The sequence below is a fragment of the Halichoeres trimaculatus genome, unplaced genomic scaffold (genome assembly GCF_033239565.1).
Source record: "Halichoeres trimaculatus isolate MK-OKI-2021-1 unplaced genomic scaffold, fHalTri1.1 fHalTri1_scaffold_22, whole genome shotgun sequence".
Classification (NCBI taxonomy): Eukaryota; Metazoa; Chordata; class Actinopteri; order Labriformes; family Labridae; genus Halichoeres; species Halichoeres trimaculatus.
Window position 1 is genome coordinate 20719960 of NW_027437200.1, and position 26276 is coordinate 20746235.

Sequence of the window (26276 nt, forward strand, 5' to 3'; positions counted from 1 at the left end):
AGGTCAAGAGGCTTATGGAGTGAGGGCAAAGGAGGGGGAGGAGAGAGATGGAGCCAGAGGAGGAGTGAGAGCGGTGCAGGCGCAGCAGATAATCCACTACAACAAATGAACCCAAATGATGTCCATAAAAGATTTTCTCCCTGAAACAAAGCTCCTGCTTCCCACACACACACCCAGCAGGTCCAAGAGCTGCATGTGAAAACCCTCTCTGGCTGCTCTTTCCTCTCATGCATGTTACAAACAACAACTACCAAAAAAAAAAACAGAAGAAGAAGAAGAAGAAAAATCATCCAAAGTCATCAAACCTAATCCATTAAATCTACCTCCCTGCTCTGCTGAAGTTTCCCTCCAAACTTTAACTTCCTGACATTTCCAGCAGAACAAAAAGCGATCAAACACACAAATAACCAGTCTGTCTAAACAATCCCCGCTCTTCAAACACTCACCGGCAATTGTGCCGTACCTGAGCTATTATATAATGTCGGATTCAGCCACCTACAGACGCCCTCACAGCCTCTCTTTAAAATACACACAATGAAAACATACAGAACAAAATCCTTTTATCCAAACATCCAACCTTAAGAAGTCACACACACACACACACACACTCTACAGAGCCAACTCAGAAGTACTCCACCAACACACACACACTCAAATGTGCCCCAAAAAGAGCAAAAACACACCCAGCTTCAATCAGAATCAACAGGTCTGTCATCATCAAACTTACAGAGTCACTGAGCTCCTCGCTGTCCGTGTGCATATTGTGTTTGCCTGCTTCGATGGGTAGATGCAGCTCAATAAATTTCATGTTATCTGACCGCCCACTTCTTCATAGCACTTGGCTCACTGATCCCCGCCTGTGTCAGTGGAAAATCTGGCTGCCGGGTGAGTTAGATCGGCTATTTGAAGCCAGGAGAGGCACCACGTGACGAGACAGAAACGTTGTGGATGACAATGCCTTTTTTTTTTTTCCCGTGGCATCTGGCGGAGTGTTTTCTTTTTTTTTGTGATAATAGGAAAGTGTAGGTAAAAGTCAAAGTGCGTGTTTGTGAGCATTAGTGGATGCCCTGACGTAAGCCGGGCGGTGGCACATCAGTGGATTAAACGTCCCAAAAAGTAATCTCCTGGGATGAATGTTCGATGGTTTTCCAAGCCAGAGGAGGGGGAATCCATGTGTAGCGATCGGCTTTTCATGTCTGACCTTTGGTTCAACCGTAAACGTTACGTACTGACCCCGAAATAACGTAACTTTCTAATACCTGAGACTCAAATGTGGGTCACAGTTTTCCCCCATTGTCCCCTGAGTGTGGGATAATCTCAGTCTGCATCAGTGTAATCAACGTAAAATCCGACCTCTGGGGAATGTTATTGTTTCGGATTCAGCCTCAGATCGACGGGTGTTAAAGAAAAGATCATTGAAGTTCGGCAAAACCACCAAAACATACCTAAAGATGTCTTCAAATTTGTTTAATATTTTAGTTTTCATTGGCACTTAAATATTTTAGTATCTCAGTTTTATTGTATTCTATTATCTGAGCAGTTTCTTACTTTTTTTTATCTTCTTGGAGTTTGGATTTCAGCTTTTTAAGCGGTCGACTTCTCATGTGTTGACTGCTCAGTGCGCCTTCGGGGATAAATTAAGTTTTTTTCCAATCAATTAAATATAAGCTTTGTAACATTTATAAATCAAACTTCATGGTTTTAAGTCCCCAAAAAAATCAAACTACTCCTGAACTTCTTATTTCTGACTGCACAAAAAACTCCTTTAATTTTAAAAGCTTTTAAAGATCAGGGGAACCCCTTTGTAAAATCTAAAAAGAAACATTCTCAATTTTACAATTAGAAAGGACAAATAGTGTCAGATTTTCTCATATAATCCAGGAGTTGCTAGGCGCCACCCTGTTGGCTATGGCTGCCTTTTGCAGCAGCTCTCTCTTCCATTTCTGTTTCTTGTAATTTTTTCGTCTCTTTGTACCTGGAGTGGGTCATTACTTTGTATGGCTCATTCAGTGATATTTTTACTATTTTTGCTCCTGTGTTTGTCTGGGGATCCTACATGTAACCATGGCTGCATTGTTTACATGTGAACTCAGCTGTTAGCAGCATGTAGCATGTCAATGCTAACTGGTGCTAGGCCAGATGTTTCCCACAAGGTGAGGAGAAGGAGGTGAGGATGACGTGCTGGTTCTCAGGTGTGAGCTGAGAAGTGACGACACGGACCTGTCCTTCCATCCATCGTTATTGGGAACGTAAGATCTATCTCCAATAAGATGGACGAGCTAGCTGTGCTAACCCAGCAACAGAGGGAACACCAGAAGGCAGAGTAGCATCATGCTATTCACAGACATGGCTAACAGAGCTAACACTGGACACCAACGCCACATTGGAAGAGCTTCACCTGCTGTGAGCAGACAGGATCCAGGAGACAGAGACTGAACAGACTGCTGAAGAAGCTCAGTCCTGGACCCTGTGGAGGTGGAGGCTGGCTGACTGGACAATGATGGACAAGCTGTCACCATCTATTTTCTTATGGAGCTTTTTGCACTTTCTATACACTTTCTTACTTTTGTTTTCTTGATTGTTGCTTTGACTTCAATTTCACTGTACTTGTTACAATGACAATAAAGTTCTATTCTATTCCAGACATTTGAATTTGCACGTCTTCCAAGAATTAAAGCTCCTGTGAGGAAAGTCCTGTAGGTGTTGATTTTGGCGCCCCCTGTAGACCAAGATTTATATCCATTGTTACACACAACACACCAAATACTTTCATCCTGCTTTGTTTTTGCTGAGGCAGTCTCTTAAGCATCAAACATCTTACCGCCTTGACGCCTACCCCTCACAGAAATCACAGCTTTAAAAAACAAAACAAAAACATTTTAAGAATCGTCAGTCTTGCTTCTGATTAGCTTCTCTAAGTCATATAGAGGCGTCATTGTTGATTTCAATCTGTTTGACAACTAGTTAAAAAAAATCCTCACAGGAGCTTTAAGCTGTGGTGACTGAGTCCTATGTCTGTTCTTGTCACATTCAGCTCCTATAAATCTGGAGACTCATCAAACCATATTTCAGTGTACAGAGTATTTGATCAGCCACTGCATCCTCAAACTCACAGCAGCTAACTTTTATACTGACTGATTCCTTGCTAATCTTTTCCTTAGCTAGCTAGCTTGTAATAAAAAAAATATATGTTGTCTAAAGTTATGAAAACTCATTCAGGAAAGATCTTGGTTTGACGCTGACTTTAGCTTTTATTTACTGAAGCCGTGAACCACTTACTAGCTAACAACTAGCATAGGTATTCATTGGGAGGTAGCTAGCTAACACTGCCATAGCATTTAACTGACCTAATAACTTTTAACTGTATCATTATGAAAACATGAAAATGAATGAAGAACTTATTTAACGCTAACATTAGCTTTTATTTATTGTAGCCTTGAGCCACACACTAGCTGACAGCTAGCCAACTAACTAATGGCTACTTTAGCTAGCTAACACTGCCGTAACAATTTCTTAGAGTATCATGTTAAACTATGAAAACAAATCTTAACAAGGTCTTAGTTTGATGCGAACATTAGCAGTTATCTGTCATAGCCTTCAGCCACTAACTAGCTTACAACAAGCTTACTTATTAATACTAATGTTAGCTAGCTTACACTGCTATGATTTCCAACAACCACAATACTGCCATCAAAATGTCTTACACTGAAAACTTATGCTAGATGCTAACATTAGTGTTATGTATTTGAGCCTTGAACTAGCTTACTAACTAATGGCCACTGTAGCTAGCTAACACTTCAATATTTCCCAGAACTCTTGAGCTAGCTATAGCATCCTTTTCTTCCCTTGACTAGCTCTAGTTTATTTTTTTTATGAAGTTCTGGAAGTTTCTATAGCTGTTTTATGATGGATAAGAGATTTTCTCCAAGGGCAAAAATCTATCCCCTAGCATGTTTTATCCATTTATATGGCTAAACAGGTCACTTGTTAGAAAATTTGGGTTTTCTGTTTCACTATTCTTTCAAAACTCTAAATTCAGAGACCAATTTTACACCCAATACTTCAAAACATAAATCTGAAAAATTAGAAAATTAGTTGATTCAATGATTGATACTTGCGATATAGATACTAAGATATGTCACACTAATTTATCCTTCCTGTAACACACAATTTCCTAACTTTGGTTTAACAACCTTAGCTCATATAAAAGAGTACAGACTCCTTCTAAAACAGCTCTCTACCGCTTTAGGACCCCAGCAAACGTTGCTCAGGTAACACTAACAAACAAACAGAACAAACACCAGGAGCAACTGTTTGGCCCCTGTTGGTAACACCTCCAATAAAGGCCAGTAAGGAGCCCCTGCTAACCACATTACATAAGTGGTTGTAGTATTTTACAGCCTTTGATCCACATTCAGCCACCTGAAACCCATTTTGTGTTCCAGCCTATATTTTAAAAAGCTTTGTACCACTCCACTCTCCACGCATCACTCAGCGTGTAATTATTTTTCTCTTGCTCTCAGAGCAGTAATATTCATTCAAAGGGGGCGTACATTTCATGTTTCGCACTAATCAAAAACATATGGTTGTGTCGCTAGCAGAAAATCCCGAATGAAAACATGTCCTGGTGTAATATTTACATGCTGTCACTCATACAGCAGAGAGGAGAGTATCCCATCGACGTGTTTCGCTGCATAATAAGCAGGAGTCCCTATTGTCTGCTCGTCAATCAGCACTTCACACTGGGCAGTTATGTGTGGCAGCTATAAAGTAGAGCACTGCACAAACCCACACATACTATCACAGCGGCAGTGTTTCCGTGGAGTACTACTACAATCAAAACATCTGGAAAACACCTACTTGGTTCTGCTGGTTTTCCTTTTGTCTCTGAGCCTCCCGGCTGCGTCTGCAGCTCCACTCTTTGAGCGCCTCCTGGGCATCCGGAGTCAGGCAGCCCGAGATCGGCTGGTTTCCATCCAGGCTCTGGATCAGACACAGGCTGGCGTACACGCTGGTCAGGTAGTACCCACCTGCATGGATAAAATACAGATATACAGAGAGAGAAGAAGAAAGACTTACGAGATTTCACAAAACACAACACAGACTAGGTTCTACGATTTCCAAAACACAGACAAAACAACCCAAACAGGAAATTTAAAACAGTAGACTACCCCGTTAATGTCGACCAATGCATCATTTGGAAGTAACACTTAATGGAAATGATGAGTCATGTCATATGTTTATGACTCAAAACCTGGTTTTTAGGAACTAAGGTATTGAAGTAACATTTGTATTTTTTGGTGCTATGAAGTAGCATATTGCTAGAATCCCCTAAACTCATCAGAGCGCTTTCTTTTTGAAGTCAGAGTGACCCTTGACCTTTGACAAAGATCGCCATAAGTTCATTTTTAGAATCCAGTCTTCAGTGCCAAATGTAGAAATTTCCAGACATATCAATATCAGCACCCAGATCAGAGATGCTGGGACTAAGAAACTAGAAATTTGTAGCATTGTGTAGCATTAGCTGCTTTTAGCAAAACAGACTTTGCAAAACATAAGAGCAGGCTTCTTTCTGTAGAGGCTGCCATCTTCCATCACTATGTTTCTACAAAGGAGTAACGTACAGATGTTGTATTTAGTGAGCTGCCATGCAGAGTTAGCAAACAAAGACATTAGCCAACATTTTTATTAAATTTTGTTAGCTATTTGTTAGATTGGGACAAGTGAGAAAATGTTCTTGTTGTTAGACAACTAAGTTGAAATGTGGCTGGTTGTTAATACAAGGGTTGAACCACAGCTTGCTATCAGTGAAATGTAATTTCAAAGCTAGCTTGTCCTAAAAAAACTGTTGGTTAGAAGTTAGCTAACTGTTAGGTCACTATCAGTTAGCATGCTATTAGCTTAGATTTTAAATAAAGAGTTGCACAATTGCTTACTATCAGTTAAATGTCAGGAAGCTAGCAAACTGTCAGACAACTGTTTGTGGTTAAAAATTCGCTAGATATTAGCTGCTAGCTAGCTTGGCAGCTTATTCAAACTACTTGTTTATTTTTTCTTTTACATTTGTTCACAATTCATTTCTTATTTGTAAATCAGTTTAAATTCCTAGCAGAGCGAGAGCAACAAACATGTGGTGTGTTAGCAGTGCTAGCATGAAAGAAATGTTTGTTTGAGAGATTCATTAGCCTCAGCTTTTTATTGTTACTTATATATAAACTTAGCACCATAAGTAAAGAAAGTTTTGTTGGCAGATTATTGCTTTGTCTTTAGCTTATTCTACTGTTGCTACTGACTCAAACTGCCCTACTTTTTCTGCTATGGTTATAAATATAAGGAAATTTCACTCATACAAAAAAAAAAAGCACATCAAGTTGTGGGTCAGTGAGAGATGAAGTTGTCCATCTGGGCTGAATAAAACTGTCTTGGCCTTGAGAAATATCTTTGATACTACGCCTTCCTTTTACCAGCCCTTGTCTTCTTCACAGACTGACAATACCATCTGTTACGATGTAAAAAAAAAAAAAGGACAACACATTTTGGATTTCAAAGTAAAAACACAGCAAAATGCTCAAGCAGTAGATGTCTCACCCTCTCCTCCGAGCCAGGAGGGCTCCAGCAACTCCATCATGTACTCCACTTCGATCAGAATGTGAGGCCGGTTACACTCCACAATCACGTACGACAATGACGGCAGGAAGTCGTCCCAGCTCACTTCCTGTCCTGGAAAAAGTTTAAAAGTATGAATAAATGTGACAAATTTGGAACTGTGGGTTCAAACCGAAAGGAAATAAATATTTTTCTGAGACTGATTTTTCTTTTTGGTCATTTTTGCATCTGGAGTGGGTCATTGCTTTCAATGGTTCATTTGTTGGTCATGGACACCAAACTTTTTGTGCCTTCAATGATATTGTTACTTTTTTTGCTCATGTGTTTGTCTGGAGATCCTACATGTAACCATGGCTACATTGTTTACGTGTGAACTCAGCTGTTAGCAGCCTGTAGCATGTCAATGCTAACTGGTGCTAGGCCAGATGTTTCCCCACAATGTGAGGAGAAGGAGGTGAGGACGACGTGCTGGTTCTCAGGTGTGAGCTAAGAAGTGACGACATGGACCTGTCCTTCCATCCATCCTTATTGGGAACGTAAGATCTATCTCCAATAAGATGGACGAGCTAGCCGTGCTAACCCAGCAACAGAGAGAATACCAGAGGGCAGAGTAGCATCATGCTAACACCACATTGGAAGAGCTTCACCTGCTGTGAGCAGACAGGATCCAGGAGACAGAGACTGAATAGACTGCTGAAGAAGCTCAGTCCTGGACCCTGTGGAGGTGGAGACTGCCTGACTGGACAATGATGGACAAGCTGTCAGCATCTATTTTCTTATGGAGCTTTTTGCACTTTCTATACACTTTCTTACTTTTGTTTTCTTGATTTCTGCTGTGACTCCTCCTGAATTTCCCCTCGGTCAGGTGAAGCTCCAGTTAGACTTGTTCATAGATGAAATAAGTCACTTTGCGCCAGTAACAAACTTTTATCTTGTATCTAACTGTACCAACATAATAATGCTTTTTTTTTCACAGCAGGTCGTGATGAAAAGCAGACAGGTCTAGTACAGATCACACAGTCTCAGTATGTCTGAAGTGTAGCACTGTCTAAAGTGACAAGATGCTCTTCTCTTGAAAGGTCGTCGACCTTCAGTCCCTTATAGAAAGCTTTCAAGCAGCAAATACTTTTTTTTTTAAAGAGTAAATAAAACCTTTCCAGTTTTCTGTTTTTTAGAAAGTATTTGGTCTCACCGTGTAAGGACCCCATGGCCTTGTGGACGCACTTGCAGACCTGCAGCAGCAGCAGCACCTTATCTATGGGTGAGTGCGTCCGCTGCATCAGGATCAGCTTCTGCTTCACCCTCTCCACCTCCCGGCTGTCGGGGACGCCCGTCCGCACGCCGAGCCGCTCCATGGCCGCGTCGCCCTTCAGACTGAGCAGGTTTTTGGTGAGGAGCTGGCTGGAGCCGTCCTGGTTGTGCAGCTCCACCAGAGCTTTCTCCAGACATGACCTCAGAGGCCTGAGCACGCAGGAGAACATGGCTCGCTCCAACGCCAGGTCTGCGGACGGAGGAACACACAAAATGTGGGAATCCATTACTGTGGATGGAATTGCAAGAGGCTCTTTGCTTATTTCATCATTTGCAAGCAGAGGATGTGTCTACATATCTAGAGGCACTGGCAAGAGGCCCAGACAGGTATGCTGATTATTGCAGTGGAAGTGTTAAGGTGACTAAATGTCAGAAATAAAAATATAATCAGCGTGGCACTTGACAAAAAATACCAACATAGCACAAGGTGGGAAACAAACCTAAAATTAACACTTTCTGGTGCAATTCCAGCTATTAAAATAGAATTTATTGCAGGGCTGCGGCGTTGGATTGCATCATATGTATAGAGGAATTCATGTTTTATGTCCATCTTGTCAAGAAAGTCTGTTTTGAAAATACAGAATATCACAGTGGATGAAATCCTATAGGATTCACACGTTAAAGCAGTCAACTGAAACTGGAATAACCAGCTAGGAATCCAAATTTTTACATCAACTTTTTTTGTTTAACTCTACCCTGTCTGTTTTAGCATGCTATCTCTCAGTGGGCTAAAGTTTTGAGTTAAGGAATTAACAATTCAGAAGCACAGAGGGTAACAGCTCAGTGATTTAGCTTAACACATTAATGCTAGTTGTCACTTTTCTGTCTATTCAGAGTTCTATTGCGTGGCTTAACTACAGATTAATAACAGTCAGGTGTATGCTAACTTTCAGCTAAGTATTAGCTAGCATCCAGCTAAATTTTAGCTCCCTGAAACATGTTAGCTAGGTTTTGCTCCCATCAGCTTAACATCAGCTAGCTATCAAGTATATATTGAAATTCAGCTGATGGTGGAAGAAATTGTGTAAAATGTTAGCTAGATTGTAAATGTTGGAAAATATGGTTCATGGTTCTGCGTTAGCTAGCTGTTAGAAAAACACATGTAGCTAACATGTACATGAAAAGTAAAACTCCTTTGTCAGTTGTTTACTAGCAGTCGGTTAAATGTTAGTTGACAAATACAAATTTAGCTTCCTGTAACTAGTTAGCTAGGAGTCCCTTTTGTTAGCTTTACATTATCTAGGTGTCAATTTAAGCTGGGATTGGGCTACAGTAAAATATCTGCTCGCTGTGTATAAAAAATAAGTATGTAAATATTTCTTAGCCCTCAGTATAAGAAAAATAAATCCTCAGCTAGGACTAGCATGTAAGCTAAAATGTGTGTAAGTTGTTTCCTTGCTGTCAGCTAAATGCAAGCAAGCATCTAGCTAAATTCAAGCTCTCCAAAACATGTTACCCAGGTGTTTGTCAGCCTAACATTAGCTAGCTGTAAAATATATATTGAAATTAATTAAAAGCTTAACATTTGCTAGCTGTTTGAAAAATATGTGTAAAATTTAGGCTAGCTGTTAGAAAAACATAAGTAGTCAGAACTGACATGTAGAATACATTTTTTTGTGTAGGCTTTCTGTTAGTTAAGTGTAAGCTAACTGTTTAAATTGTGTCTAGGAGTCACTTTTGTTAGCTTAACATTATTTAGGTGTCAATTTAAGGTGGAATTGAACATAAGCTAACTTCCTAGTGCAATTGAATTTGGCACTCAGTCACATATTACATTGTGTTAATGTTAGCTTACACTCAAATGTAAGCTTAAACTCCTGCATCTGCTGTTTGCTAGCTGTAAGCTAACTATTATTTTAATGTTAGCTTGCCACCAATTTAAATTTAGCTCTTGATAGCATTTTAGCTTTTAGCTTAACGCGTCACAGTTGAATATTAGCAAAAAAATTTCCAGTGGTAAAGATTGTTATATGTTAGTGGCAATGGCTAACTGTTGGAAGAGATGTTAAATATTAGCTAGCACTCATATGTAAGCTAAAACCTCTTCATCAGTTGTGTGCTAGCTCTTGGCTAATTGTCATTTGAAGATCTTCAAACTGGAAATGTAGTTTGTTTAATTTTGGCGTGCTAGCTTGATAATGGTCAACTATTGAGCAGCTAGCTAAGAGATAACTTACTGTTGGAGGTTTGTTAGCAAGCTAGTGAGTATGTGAGCTAGCTTGATGAAATTTGCTCAAGATTTTTTTTACTTTTTGTAAACACTACTCCTTTTTTCGTAGGACAGTTCAAGGGTGTGTTAGCTTCCTTTGTTTATGACTATTTAGCCTTTAGCATTCAGTCAACGAGCCCATCTGTGAAGCTAGTTAGCAATCAAACAATATTTTAGACTACTTGCAAAGTTTACCCACAGATTTTCTTTGTTGATTAAAGATATTTGTTTAGGTTTCCACAACGTTTGCCATCTGGATATGCTAATCAGCTAATCAGTTCCTGGCTAGCGAAGCACACATTCATTTGTAAGCAATCATTTTTTTCTTGAGGGATTACCATCAGGCCCAAACACTGGGGAAAAAAAACTATTCTGGATGTATTTTATTTTTTGCCTGGCAACAGCGGTATGTAATAGACAAACTCGTGGAGATGCTACACATGCATGCAGGCTCTTACACGTGAAAACACACACAAACAGTGATTCTCCTGCAGTCAGTGGGCAGTCCTGACTAAGTGGTAACAATTCTCCAGCGCACACTGTTTTCCACTCATCATCAATATCCTCCTCTTCCTCCACTCCATCCTTCATGTTATCCCCCTGTTCCACTCCCAGCATCCCCTCATCCACCTTACTATATCATAGCCCCCTGTGATTAATCATTCACACCATCCATCTTCTGTGTCTCCACTGTACCTCCCTCTCATCCCTCCTCTCGGTGTGTCTCTCCCCCTCCCAGCAGCCCAGCAGCTCAGAGTAACAGATTACATGTAATCTGATTACAGATCTGACAGTTACCGTCCCGTTGTGAGAGAAGCCGACTCTCTGAGCTATCACCCAGAGATCTGTAACTGATTACATTTTTCAGAGTACCCTGCCTATTTCTATCCCTCCCTCCCACCCTCGCCTGAATCGTGCTGCTCTTCAAGTGAGCGTGGGACGGTGATATCTTTTTATGATAAACGAGGGGGAGAAAAAAAAAAATGCAAATGCCTCCCACCGACGCAATGCGAGATAAATCAGACTCACAGCGCAGGAAGAAAGGAAAGGAGGTAGAGAGGGAGGGAGGGAGGAAGGAAGGCAGCGGCCGAGCACTCTCCCCTGAAGCCTCTGCACTGCCAGGCAACCATCCATCATCACACATTTACACACAAACACACCTGCGGAGCTCAAACTCAGCCCGCACACAAAGGAGACCAGAAAAAGAAAAGCCTACGCACAGGACTGTGTCAAAAGATCTAACTCGAATCCTTCCAAAGTAACACCCTGCGCTGTCCTTACGATGAGAAGAAGAAGGATCACACTCTGGATGTGATGGATGTGAGTGCGGGCGCGTCAGGCAGGGCTTTCCTAATGCTGTTTTCTAAATACCAGAGACAATATGAGCTCTGCTGAATGAGGCTCTGGCCCCCCACGCAAACTACTTAGTGTTGACAGTGTCTTTCACTAAAGCCTGGGCAGCCCACCATTTATCAGAAAGGCTGTCTGTTTCCATAGACCTGCGTCCTTTGGCGCTCTGCTCTATTGAATTTGTGTTTTCTAATAGTACAGTCTTTCTCTTCCAGTCCCCCGCTGCTCTCAACATCGCCTGTTTTTTTTTTAACGTGATAAACTCATCACGCACGCAGCAGCTCAATTTGCTTGAGGATCTTTACGGCAAATAATAATCCAAAGTGTCTCAACAGGATGTGTCTCTAAACCTGTTTTGTGAGCAAGTGTTGATTGATACACACATGTTGAAACGTATGTTTGGTGTCGAACACTTGAGCTCTAATCACAGACTTTGGCAGACGAACTGTAATCACACCAATTGGCCGACAGAAGTCCAGTTCATTGGCGTTGTTGTGGTTTTTTTTTTTACAGTGAGAAAAAGTCAAAATATAAAAATGGTGGAGAAGAAAGACAGGATCAGGATCAGACTCTATACGCCGGTGTTTGAGGACTTATGAATGGAAAAGAAATATCACTGACTCTGGCAGTGACAGGGTTGAAAAACTCCATCAGGTACTGCGCTGAATCATACGCCCTGTTCACCCTGTTTCACTTCGTCATCAGTGTTATATGAGTAATAACAGCCAAGTTAGCTTATTTCAGGAAAGCTAGAGTTGATTAAAGGAGCTCAAACTGTGAGTTTGATGTTCAACTTTTCAATATGTGAAGCAAAAGTTTTAAGAGCAGTAAAATCACCTCATTCACTGCAGATTGAGGTCTTGCTCACCCTGTCAGGGTTCCAATTAGCATATCAACCTGTTTGCTATACGCTAACAATGCAAAAGTTAGTTTACGGTTGGCAAATTTGTTTTTTTTTTTTCATCTTAAAAGATCTGACAAGTCAAGGTTAAGTGGTTTTTGTCTGGGACCTTATATAGCCCAGAGGTTATTTAAAAAAACAGTGAAATGTCCCTTTTTTTTTAAAGAACAGTTTTTCAAAAGTGGATTTAAAAAACTACCAAGAAGGTGGAAAAGATGAAGAATTACCCCCAATTCACACATAAAGCGTGAGCGCCACGCACTTTGCCGCGCACTACGTTGCAGGAATGCGTCAATCTCTGCAGAGTAAATCGCACCAAACAGGAAATAAGATTCAAAAATGATCAGAGCTTTTGGTTATTTCAAAATAAAGCTCCATGATCTGGCTCCTGATCGTAAATCTCATCATTGTTTATCAAAACTATGTCTCTGACACATGGTCAGATGTCATCAGTAGGTCAGATCTAGATGAAATCCGACTTTCTGGATGAGGAAAGTTCATCTTGGAATTCAATGTGCTTTATGTGTGAAATAGGGGTTAGATGCTCTGCTCTGTAAGTTAGTTACCCTTGAAGCAACAGTGTGTAAATATGTAAATTCCACTTTAATGAATTACTGTTTTCTGGTAAATTTTGTCGTAGTCATGTCGTATCATTGCCAACTTTTTGTTTATTTTGATCTTTTTGTTTATTTTTAATTTTGTTTTTCCAATTTTTACCAGGTTATCTTGCTTGTTTGTGTGCTCATTTCTGTTATTTATGACAATGGAAACACTTCACATTATATCTATAAATATTACACTGAACATTTAGCTGTAAAATTTTTAAAAAAGATAAATTTAGTGATAACTAGCTGTTAGACTTAATCATGTTGGCTGAAGTCAGTCTCTCTAAAAGCTAAAAGCTAAGTGACATCTGTTAGCTAGCTTGCCAACATGAACAAACTGTAAGCTAGCTAGTGCAGCAAAACATCACCATTAGTTGAGAACATCATTTAATACTTCTAGAGTTCAAGAGCTGATCTAACTGCTAAACTGGCTAGCTAGCAGCCGGCTAGCTACTTTATCAGCTAACTTTATTAAGCCAATGCTAAATGGATTAGCTTAGCTGAGTTTAAAATGGCTAGCTAAATTAGCTTCCTTGCTTAGTTTTGTAGTTGTTGGCACAGTAACATAAAAGTGTGTGGGTTTATGGCGCCTTTAAATGGGGTTGAGTTTCTTATAGATACAAGAAGCAACCATATGTAAACCTCATTTGGTCGTATTTAAGACATTGTAGGTCGAAATTTTCCTAAAAGTTTTTGTTGTGTCTGTTATTGTTCTCAGAAGTGGTGGAGCTGATGAGGTCCAGTTTCACATAAATATGTCACATCATTAAGTAACTTATATGGTTTGTAGTTACATTAGCTAAATTAGCTAATGTTAGCTTAAGCGCAGTTGAACAATATTGTTTGTTTTGCATTAGCACCTTAACAACAAAGTGGATGTAGCAGCTATAATAAAAAGGCGTAACACTAACGTGATCTTTAATCAACTCTTAACAATTTGAGTCACTACTGCCAAACTACTATCTCAGAAAAGCTAACATTGCTAATGCTGTTACTCCTTCAAATATATTCAGTAAATGTTTGTTGTATTAGTTGAAATAAAACTATTTTCCTTGACCGATAAGTTTTTAATCCATGTGAAAGTTTCAGTCTTTGTGTTTTTCTAAAGTATTTTTCTTTGCAGATGATACTGTTCTTGTTGTTTTTCAGACCTTTGTTTGTGTTTGTTTACCTTTCTCATTCTCTGGCACCAGGGTTTCGATCGGAGGCTCCAGCTCTCCACTGTCCAGCAGGCAACACTTAGCCTGGGACAAAAAAAGCCGCAGACCCTGCAGAAGCTGCACAGAGGTGACCCGTGAAGACGAAGATGAAGAAGAAGAAACCATGGATTTGAGCACCTCTCTCTGCTCCAACAGGAAGTCCTGAACCATGCCCCCAAAGACGGAGCGCCTGTCCCTGGAGAGCTCCTCCACCAGCCGCGTCAGCCGCTTGTCCGGGGCGAAGAAACACACAAACGCTTCGCTCATGCGGTGCAGCCCACCGCGGCCTCGAGAGCGCACCAACGGCGGGCGTGGGTACGTGTAAGTATGGGTGCGAGCCACACTTTCAGGATCTGAATCTGAGTCATTGTCCTCGTCCATGCTGCTGAAGGAGCTGCTGCTGTCGAGCTCGGCCAAGGACGGAGCTGGGCGGCGTTCCAGGGCCAGAGCTGTCACCTCGGTGCCTGGCTCGGCTCCTCGGGCGGCCTGCTGCGGCTGGGAAGGCTCGTCCACCTTTGTAGATGACTTGACAAAAACAAAAATCGAAACGGTGACTGTTTCTGAATTTGTTACCCTTTAAAACTGCAAATTGAATTCTCTTAGCGCCTGTTTCATCTGATAATGAGAAACTACCTTTGGTACCACGCTGTGCACAGCAGTTAGACAACGATCAGAATGTGAGGATAAACTGACTCTATTCACTGTTACCCTTCAGGTTTATTTAAAAAGCCTGTGACTGAGGAAGCTCTGACTCAAACACGTTAGCATGAATTACTTGTGGCACATAGACGGTCATCATGTCGTCCTCCTCTGCAGAACCAGGCGACACAGCAGGGGTTCTCCTCAGGACTCCCGCCCCTGGGTGAACTCTCCTCGGCTGATGGGTTCCTGCTTTCTGAAGCCTCTCTGACTGGCCGGGCAGCTCCAAGGACGAAGGGGGGGAGTAGGAGCCGACCCCCTCCAGGGACAGATTCATGGAGGACTCGGAGAGCCGGAGCCGCATGCTGCGCTTGAAGCGGTGCCGTTTATTAGAGGCACTGTGGTTTACAAGCTGTGGCTGCTGCAGGAAACAGAAAGTTTGAGTCAGTCATTTATCCAACGAGAACTTCTGAGGCAGATTGTTAAGTTTCACACACTACAAATAACGACATTTCTCCACAATTAGCTCTAAAACATCACCTTTTCTGCAGATTTAGGGAAAAAATTGTGAAATATATCTGTCAAATATGTCATAAATGAATGTCCTGATTCTAAATATTTAGCTCAACATTTAGTTTCATTCTAGATATTCTGGAGCTGTTGAAGATCCTGTGGCCGACATCTAGGAAGTAGAGCTTGACTTTCTCAAAATCGCTTCCTCAAACTTTTATTTTGGCACTACCCGACGGGCGGGAGTGTGAATTTGCATATTAGCTAAATATTTAGAAACTGTACTTCAAGATTAAGAAATGTTTGCTTAAGATTTATAAACCTTTGATAAATATTTAGTCTTACCTAAATATTAAGAATGAAACTAAATGTTTAGAAACGTAGCTAAATATTTAGAATCAGGACATTGATTTTTAACCTTTATAGTGTGTGCGTGTGTACATGTGTATGTGTTGAGGGTGAAAAGAGGTTTTTAAGAGAAAAAAAAAACTAAAAAGATAATATTATTAATGAATAAATAAAAATGATAAATTAATCAAACACTAACATAAGAAATTGCCTTGAGAAATGGCAATAATAATTACTATCACAACACTTATAGTAATAGCAAAAAAAAATCAAGATGATCTAGTTTTAGTAATGCACAGTAATGTAATAATGTAATGTAATAATAACAAAATAATAATAATAATAATAAAATAATAATAGTAATAATCCAACACTCAGAAACTAAAAGATTGAGAGAAAAGTGAAAAAAAGAAAAAGAACAGAAAAATTTGAAGGTTTAACTATGCAGAAATCAGTAATAAACAAAACTGTGAAAGGTTAAGAAAACAAAAAAAGAAAAGATTTTCAATCAAAAATGGCAGAAACCACTTAATAATATGAGCAAGTTAAATTTTAGCAATTCAATAAAAAAAAATAATAATAATAATAATAATAGTAATTATTATTATTATCATTAAACACTCAGAAAATAAATAGATTTTAAAAAATAGAAAAAAGGAGTTGAAAAAATTACAACAAAATTGGGTTGAATAAATAATGATATTTTTAAATAACATTCAAAATTTTGGCACAATATTTGACAATTATATTTCACAAATATTTCTCTAAATCTGCCGAAAAAGTGTCATAGGTTGTATGTGTAGCTTTACAATTGGCGCCCCATAAATCAGTAGCTGTATGGATTTCACCGCTCAGTGATGCTTGGACGTCCCATACCTGACCCATCACCACTAACCTTGACGACCTCCAGCTGTAAGAAGAGCGGGTTGATGAAGCAGAGCTTCCCCTGTCTGCCCCGTGTCAGCAGGGTACACTGATCCAGGGTCAGCGTCTTCTGACTCTGGCTGCTGCTGCTGGTTGACGGAACCGGGTCGATGGGCCCATTCTGGATCTCTGCAGCACTCGGCGCGTTCCAGAAATCTGTGGGTAGATCCAGAGAAAAGAAATCTTGGACGTATGTTCGCTTAGACATGATGAGAGCTACCGACCCATCTGTTTGAAATCTGTTTGCAGATTTTAATATCTGAGTGTTTCAAATCAAACTGGCCCAATTTTCTAAAACTCTGAAAAGAACTTTTATTTTATTTTTTATTTCAGACATACTGTCACTTTTGGAAAGAGAAATCGAACTCCGAGCAGCAATAAAATGTATTGAAACCTCTTTGAAGCGACAGAGTCGTATAGAGAAAGTGTGTGCATACTGTGTGTCATTTTTAGCCATCTCCAAGTCACACCTCGCTTTCTGCTACAGAGTGGCATCACTACATGCTACCAGGTTAAAATAGATGCAAGCTGGCAATCCCTTGGCTCTATCTTCCTGACTTTCTCATACAAACAGTACGATGCTGAAGAGGAGCAGAGTAAATTCACTCAATCTTATAAAACAGAAAACAAAACTGCACAAATAATGTGTAAAACTGTGAAAGTAGCTAATAAAGTGACTGTGAAGGTAGACATGCTAGCAGCTGTAAGGCTATCATAGGATATCTTGAGCTAGATGCTAACAGCAAGTTGTTGCCAAGGCCACAATGACGCTGCTAAAAACGTTGATACATTTTAAAAGGTAGATCTTTTTCACAAGCTAAATTCATGCTAACTTTTTTAAATTCTACTTTTTAGCTAGCACTTGAATCTGAAATAGCTGTGTCACTCTTAAAGCCAGCTAGCAACAGTGTTAGGATTGGACTCAGCTTTATTGTGTGTGTTTAGAGCTCTGCTTGTAAAGTTTGGTGGTGAGAAGTAAGCTAGCTAGCCAGTAGGAGGCTGTGCACATGGCTGTTACGGAAGCTGGATTAGCAAAAAGTCGTACTTTTCTCTTGAAATATTGCGGCAGTTCAGTTTTAAAATAGAAAGCCAAAGCAAAAAATTTTAGAAGCTGCAGTTCCTGGACTGTCCTCTTGAGGCTGGTTGTAGGAGCACTTAAAGCTACACACACACCCATTCAAAACGGCTGACCTTTACAGCAGCAGTAAACATGTTTACACACTGTCACCATTAGCAAAAAAGCTAAAGGCCTACCTAAATTCTTTTTTTTCCCACACTCTTCTTATTTAATTTTTGGGTTTGAATTTAGAGGCATACATATATAGATTTTTTAAAAAAGACAGTAAATAAATAAATAGATTAGCAAAAAGCTAAAAAAAAATGATATAGAAAAATACAATTTATTATCATAATAATAACAATAATAAAAATAATATCAAAGGCCTACCTTAATTCTTTGTACTATTTCTACTTAAAACCTCTTAGGCCCATTTTAATTTGAGTGAAGCTAGGTTAAGTTAGTATTTCTGACTGTGTCCATGTATAATATAGTCTTTGTTTTAAACTAATAAACTCTACAACCAAGCTATGCTAGCTAAAAGAGAAAAATGGCCGAAAACATTCTTGAATTGGAAGGTTTCAAATACTATTTGAGGTTTTAGAGTTAAACGATGTACATACTTAGATTATTTAAACACTTGTTGGGACACCAGTGATGTGATGGGTAAGTTAACACTAACTCAGTATATCTGCTAACTTTTTCTAGGCAAACTAACAGTAATAAGGAGTTTACAGAGTTTTGTTGATTAAACATTAAAGTTAAAAATGCTACGTAGCTGAAAGTCAAACATTACTGTTGTAATAAAAAGTGGATCTGGGTTCCGTTATTTGCTTCTGGAACAAATACACATTTGGTGAAGGTGTTCATGGGAAATGTAGTAGACAGTGTTTTAATCTGCATAACACAAGGTAAAAACACTTTTAGTGCCTTTAAAACAAAGATACGTTTTGGGTTTCAAAATAACAATATGGACATATGATATATTGAAAACCATTTGCCATTTTTGCTAATTTGATAAATAATAAACGAGTCTATCTTCACTGCACCTTGTCCCATGTGTGATATGGCCTCCAGCTGCTTGTGCGTCGTTGCCCTGGCGATGGCATCAGGTAGCTCCAACGGTAAGGGCAACACATCTCTGCAGACAGGAAACAGACAAAAATGTTCTAAAAGTCTCAAGAGGTTGAAAAACATTTTGTCTGACAAAGCATTTCCAAGTGGCTCAGTGATTCACATTTTTGTTGGGACAAAGTGTCCTCTGTGTGTTGAGATGGTCTACAAACTCTGGTAGACATAAGTGTCCTTAAGGGGCCGAGTGGGAGAAAAAAAACTTTTGATGGACAAAGAAGTCCTTACAGTGATGAGTGGGCATGAAAATTCAAGACAACTTTTCATTGAACACAAGATTAGTTTGTGTCTAAGTGTAGCGTGAGTCATCAGTTTCTCTTTAATTATTTATTTTTAAGTTTTGATCATTTTGATTGAAAATATTTGTGTTTCAGCATATGAAATATTTTATGAACAACCTTCTAACTAGCTTTTATCCATAGGAGTCCTCTCCAGCTCCATCACACCAGGCTGAGAAACAGAGTTTCAGGGACAAACATGAAATATGTGCATCAGTTAAAGTAATACATCACCTGCTGATGCAGTAGAAGGCCACAAGTCGACACAGGTCAGGGAAGCTGAGTGCGGAGCTCTCCAAGGCGAAGGCTGGTTACACAACACAGAGTGATTGACAGATATGGAGGAGAGATAACGATTGGAGGCCCCACATACTCTGGTGTCTAGTTTTAGCATAAGGTGTAGCTACAGGTGGATTATGCATGTTGATGGAGGTTATACTCACTGGAGTCCTCCTCGCAGATGAAGCACTCCTTTACAGAGGAGGCACTTTTCTCGGCGGTCACCCTGAAACACAGCACCTTCCTCTGGCTGGAGCTGCATTTTCGCACCAGAAAGGTCTGTCAGCACCAAACGCCACCACCACGGAAACAGAAATAAAAGTAGAGAGATGTTAGCGTCTTTTTTTAGACGTACAGTGTATTCTTTTCACAGGTTTGCAGGACAAAGCACAGATGGCCCCAACAGGAAATTAGATACAGAAGAGAAAGCTATATGACTTCTCAGCAGTCCATTTGCCTAGTGAGTCTGCTTAAACTTATTTAGACCGGATGAAACAATAACACACATCTTGAAGCCGGATGCTACATACAACGCGTAGGTAATTTCAGACGACGTCATCTTTCCGAGCTGTCAAACGGAAACGAAAATCAACCACTGTCTCCATGAATTAAAAAAAAAATCCCAAAACATTCATGTCATCTCCCCACGTGCATTTCGGCAAATCACAGCGCATTTCGTGAGTCATGTGTCTTCATAACGACGTACGCGTCACATCCGGTCTTAAAGGTTAAAAAAAAAAAAAGATTCACGATATTCAAAAACAAAATGATCGTACCTCTTTTTCTCTTTCTTTTTTTTTTTCTTTTTTTTTTTAAATATGCTGACTCATACTGATGTTCGTTTGTTTGCGAGCTAGCTTAACCTAGCTTGAAGAGTGGAAACACCGTTAGAATTGACAAACACTAAGTCCCGCCTTTAGTCGCGATTAGCCAATCACAGTGCGTACAGCCTTTCCATGCACGCGGACATTCTCTGCCCATATCTCCATTTAAAAACATTACAGAAAGACAGTTTTCGTTCGGTTTTAAGAGTTTTTTCAGAGATTTTGAATTCAGAAATGGTCAAACAGTGTTCATGGGGTACATGCAACTCTGACACAAGCTATCCTGGGAGGCTTGGCTACTGGATGTACTTTTTACCCTTTCCTGAGACACATTGCAACAGAGAAAAGTGTCTTTTTTGGATAAAAGTGTGCTGTACACCACATGAACTCAATGTGAATGAAATGGACAAGGATGTCTCCACCTGTTCTAAGGTAAGCTGACATCTTAATTGAGGCAAAAGATTGTCACTTGGTTGTAAAAAAATATAAAGTTACTTTCAGCACATAAACCGCCGCTGCAGTCTGACAGAAGGTTTGGGATTTTCTCTAACGGTAGCTAAAGTTAGGCTAACGTTAGCTCATCAAAGCTGAGTTGTTCATCATGTCACTTTGTTTGCTTGGAGTTCATTGACCCGTTTTGTTTTAGTGTTGGTTCTTTGGTGATCGTACACCCTTGTTGGCTCCTGTCTAAAGGGCTCTAGCTTCTGGAGCCTAGCTTCATTAGCTTATTTGTAAAAGCTGAGATAACAAAGGCTGGCAACATTATGCTGAATGATTAAGTGTAAATACTACCAAACTAAGAGGCCAATGCTGGTCCTATATCTTGTTGTCTGAGATTTTGATGGCAATGAAATGCGGTTGCTGTGACTGAAGCTTTTTATCGGCCTTCTCAACCATGAAATGGTTCATATATCCCTCGAATATAAAGTTTAGACCCTTTCGGTGACTTGTAGATGATCTGTGATCTTTCTGTCTCCAAAACTCATCAGTAGTATCCTATGAATCGTCCTCTACTGTGACACCTGCCATAGCGCCTGTCACTGAATGTTTGCTGTTTGTCTGACTGAGTGGAGGGGGCGTGGTTTAGCCATTACCTAAAATGTACAACTATCCCTCATAATCAATAAACTGTGACCCAATAAAAACCACTGAGCTAGAAAGTGCATTTTGAACTCCAAATGTCCCAGAATTAGCTAGCAGGGCTTAGCTGAACTAGGCTAATCGTTTCCTGACCAAAGTTTCTAACTTTGCAACCACAGAGCAAAGTTAGCTTTGATCCATTTGCTTATCTTACATCGAGTAAAATAAATATATTTCTATTCCTCTCCAATACGAATGAACTATTCCCTTCATCATGGCAAAATAACAATGTTTTGTTAGCAATCAACAGCTTTTCTTTTAGCTAACTTAATAAAGTGAAGTTGGTAAATCCAAAATGTTGGGAAAATAGTTGTCTTCAGTTTTTTAAGCAGACAACTTGAAATTTGAAAAGTGTCAAGTTTTACATCTTAAGTGATTAGCCAAGCTAGCGTATCATCAAAGGCTATGCTTAAGATTGTATGAAAAACGTGATTAAGACTGAAGAAGATGTTAAATCAACGCTTGTACGAGAGAATTAGTGATGTTGGAGCCAAAAATGTGTGACATTCTTTCTTTCATTTTAATGTAATACCAATACCAAACACCAGGTGGAGCCTTGGCTTGTAGCGTTAAGCTACAGCTCTGTGTGTGTTGCTCTTGTTGGTGTGTATTGTGTCAATCTAAGCTCAGTTTGCATTCATATATTTTTTATATACTTAAACTTGGTGGTACGGCTTAGCCCCTTGCCTTTCTGTGTGCATATGTGGAATGTGAAGCCAAGGTAGGGAGAGCAGCAGCAAAGACCCATAAGTATTTTTTTAACCGATAAAGTCAAATGTTAGCAATACTTGACCCGTCCATACCCCGACTGGCTCTCTGAGCAGGATGTAGAGGGCGGAGTCTTGGTTGAGTGACAGCTGCAGCCACACAGGGTGTGTTATCAGCAGACGATCCAGGACACTGAAGGCCCGCTGAGACTCTTTCTGGGTACCGCCCATCCCCTGCATCTGAAACACATTTACAGGGTTATCACACAACCATCAGAGGTTTTTATAGCTGTTACTACACATTTTTATCTTGTATCTTTTTACAGTAGGTTCTCTCCAGACTCTTATGTGTGAAATAGAATGAGGCATATTTTTACTTTTCTATAGACATTCCTCCTGAGGGTCAGTTCGGATTATTTGGCTCACTCAGACTTGCACACTGAGGACTCAGGACTTCACCTAGCTGCTTGTGCACAAACGTATACAATGCAAGTATTTATCACAGTGACTGCTCTGATTTTTCTTTTCACCAGGATAAAAGTCAGTGAGTCAAGAGACAGGACATTACTACAAAGAGACACTAAGAACCTCTAAGAGATACAGCTGGACTACTAGTGCCTGCAAAGACACACAAAAGGAACTAAAACAAGGTTTTATAATGTACACAAAAAAATGAAAAACAAATCTACAGCATGAAAAAATGACAGAAAAAACAACAAGGGAGACAGAAACAAGTCAACAATACAACAATACAACAGAATAACATCAAAGAGATTTTCAACGGCTACCAAGAGACATAATATAATGATGAAGAGACACAACGTGACAACACAGGGACACAAACAGCTACAAGAGATAAAAACACAACTTCAAAGAAGAGAAAAAAATAAATATAAAGTGACAAAATGAAGACGTGAGAAAAAAGTGAACAAAAAATATCAAAGAAATTCAATTTCATACAACTCTGGGAGAAAAACTACAGGCAAGGAAACTCATAAAACTACAGCGTTCCCTCCTCACTCATGGTTACAAACGCCGTCACAACAAAAATCAGCTCTAATTTCATAACTTTAGTAACAGTGAGTGAGGAGGGAAGGCAGTAGATATGAGACCCTGCTGTACATTGAAATATTGTTTTTCAGGGGGCACAGGTTGTCTGAGCCCCATGGCACTGACTGGTGGTCTGTGCTCCATGGCACAGGGTCTTGTATCTATTGACTTTTACAGTGTGCGCCTAATGGTTAATATATCATTAAATGAAATGTTTGACTGGACTATCATGCTATTTAGGCCAATTTTGAAATTAAGTGTAAAAATATGTATTTATTTATTTTTGACACAGTCAGTCCACACCACATAAAGCATGAAGAAGCAAAGACAAAGACAGTCTGTGCCATGTGGAGCACAAGGAAGTTCAGCAGGGTCTCATATTGACTGTGTCCCCTCCTCACTCACGGTTACAAAACACAGTTTCAGAAACTAATAATATTAAGTTATGCTAACTTAAACAATAACAAAAGCTAAATCTACTCAGAAATCGTCAGTTTCAACAATGAAAACTCACATTTGAGTAAATTGAACTAACTGACAAGTTTTAAGTTTTCTTAGCTTAATCCAGAGCATAAAGAAGCAAAGAATGACTAAAAAGTCTCAAAATCACTGCAAAGAGGCGATAAATCACAAAAGCGACGAAACAACAACCACTCAGACACAAGTTGACAAATTAACCTCAATAAGACACAAAGTGACAGTTATAAGGAAAGACACAGAAGTCAAAGTTGACGACAAAAAGATGCCAGGCAGTTGTGAACCAAAGCCCAACAAAGTGTCTGAATCTGGGCCTGCTGTGACCTGTTAAAAATGACTAACTCGAGTCTGCTGTCTGCTCTTCACCAAACTTTAACTCAAAATGTGAAAAATTCAAAGCAGCTTTACATCCTTCTGTTCGCTCCACTAACAGTCCGACTGTTACTGTGTCGCTGCAAATGCTGCACACCTCTCCTCCTTCTGTCGGTGCAGGCTTCAAATAGTTTCCTAAAGAAATCAAACTGTGGATTTACACATGATGTAAAAACAACCCAAACATTTTAGCATGACCATAAAAGAACAATCCCTCAGATGTGAACTCTGTGTTTTCTGATGTTTTCGGCCCTTTAATGTGAGCATTCGATCACAGATTCACTTTCCCTCTCTCAGATTGGCTTGCTGCTGGATGTCACACTGTGTGGGCTGCTGGCGAACGCTTGTGAGCGTAGCAGCAGATGGTTGCCATGGCGATGCGGGCCTACACATCCTACCAGGCATTCCCACTCAGTGAAACACCCTTTCTCTGACAAGTTGGAAACACGCGTGCATGCAAACAAACACACATCTATCTCAGCGATGAGCACGCTCCTGCTTTATCTCCGAGGGTTTCCGGGGTGCAGAGGTGAAACATTTCCTAGAATCTTTCTCCGAACATAAATGGAGAGTTGAAAAAGTTTTTTTAAAAAGTCATTATTATTTCTTCCTCTCTTGTGTCAGAGTATCAAAGTTTATTCCTGCGTCACATGCAGCAGCCTGTTTTCATTCAATAACACATTTGAATCTTCTCTTTCTCACCACCTCCTGCCGCTCATTACATAACTCTCCCTCCTCTCAGGGAGACTCAGAAACCCGAGCGATAATTTACTCTCTCTGGGACGATGTACAGCTAATGGTAAATAATGCTTGAGGGTCAGGAATCAAGTAGCTCATATCAATCAAAAGGAGTGAGTGTTATATAATCTCCCAGGTTTGTTTCGACGCCTGTGTGAAACTTTTCGCTCTGTTTGAAAGAAAAGGAGCAATACAGTATACACATATGTACATTAATTTGTCTCATTTATGATTCTTAATTTTTTTTATAATCTATTTATTTCTATTTTTTCAATAATTATTTATACTTTACTTTTACTATTATTTCTACACTTATTCTTGTTTATTATTTTTCCTCTGGGCTCTCTTTAAAATATATTTTAGATATTTACCAAAAGGATATACTCCTAAATTGACAAAGGAAATTTATTTATTTATTTATTTTTATTTATTTATTTTCATTTTGTTTTATGTATTATTCTTTTTTTCCCCTTTTTTTTATATCTGATCCATGTTGTGACTGTTAAAAATGAACGGACAGGGGAAGAGGAAAATTTAAAAAAAGGAAAAATTGTATCTAAGATGTATCAAACAAGTGATATAATGATGCAGTGTTTCAATAAAAAAACAATTTAAAAAAAGAAAAGGAGCAATAACACATTCACTGTCCAGCATGCTTGAGCAAAGGGGTTTAACGTGGGTCATATGTGGTCTTCAAAGAGTTCAAAATCAAAACTTCACACAGGGGCAGATCCAGATTTTTCAGCTCCAGGGGCCTAACATGGGCACCCACTTCCACGAGGTGGCCTTAAGTGTGTGTACACACAAAGGCTAGCATTTATTTCTCATCGTGTCTCTTCGTCCTGGCAGACTACCTGCGTTTGTTTATATCTAGCACGTTGCGCGCACGGACTGATACACTAAGCGGCGAGCGCCTCGTAGCCAGCTGTGGCTCTGCAGCGGAGGTAGCCCCGTTTTACAACACGATGAGAACTAGAGCCTTATTTAGCGGTGTTTTTGTGTGAAAGTAACGCGCTGAAAATTCTCTAAATAAAGCGTGAATGCAGACCGATATCAGATTTTTTCGGTGGGAGTCCGTTTATTTGTGTTTTTGGTCAAGTAAAATATGGTCCCGTCTGAGTGCAGAGGAAACCTGCAGAGGAGCAGGGAGGGGGTGTTTGGTGCGAGCACCCTGGGCTTCTGCTGCACAAAAACACTGCAGTAGGGGTAATTTCTGCCCTAAACCTTGTACTAAAAGTCATTTACAACAGTGTGTGTGAGACCAGAAGGTGGGGGAGGCAGTCCAATTAAAACAGATCCTCCTCATAGCATCTTTAAGATTAGCATATGGGATAAGTTTAAGCTAACTATGTGGAAGCCATAACTTCAAACAGACCAACTCCTACATGTCAAGGAGCATCATTGTCTTCAAATTAGGAGTAAAAAAGTCTTATTTTAAGGTGTGCTTCAGAAACAGAGCTGCGTGTGACTCTGAGTGGGCCTGAAGAGTCACCTCACTGCACATCAGGAGCCAAACACCACGCAGATCGACAGTCCGATGACCCAACCACACAACGCTATAAGAAAAGCAGAGAGAGAAAGAGGAATAAAAAATCACAGAGAGCAAGACCCTAGTGTTTTG

General features: G+C 39.8%; 1 protein-coding gene across 1 annotated transcript in view; it reads right to left on the minus strand.

Annotated features, from left to right (window-relative positions):
* Window positions 1-26276, minus strand: part of rin1b (Ras and Rab interactor 1b) — a 48623-nt gene that overhangs the window by 999 nt on the left and 21348 nt on the right. The window contains exons 2-11 of the mRNA XM_074662017.1: window positions 22115-22258; window positions 19512-19626; window positions 19303-19375; window positions 18709-18800; window positions 16574-16758; window positions 14957-15241; window positions 14154-14706; window positions 7799-8107; window positions 6589-6720; window positions 4861-5030 (exon numbers count right to left, since the gene is read on the minus strand). Of these exons, the coding sequence (XP_074518118.1) occupies window positions 4861-5030; window positions 6589-6720; window positions 7799-8107; window positions 14154-14706; window positions 14957-15241; window positions 16574-16758; window positions 18709-18800; window positions 19303-19375; window positions 19512-19626; window positions 22115-22258 (2058 nt within the window). The remainder of the gene's footprint in view (window positions 1-4860; window positions 5031-6588; window positions 6721-7798; window positions 8108-14153; window positions 14707-14956; window positions 15242-16573; window positions 16759-18708; window positions 18801-19302; window positions 19376-19511; window positions 19627-22114; window positions 22259-26276) is intronic.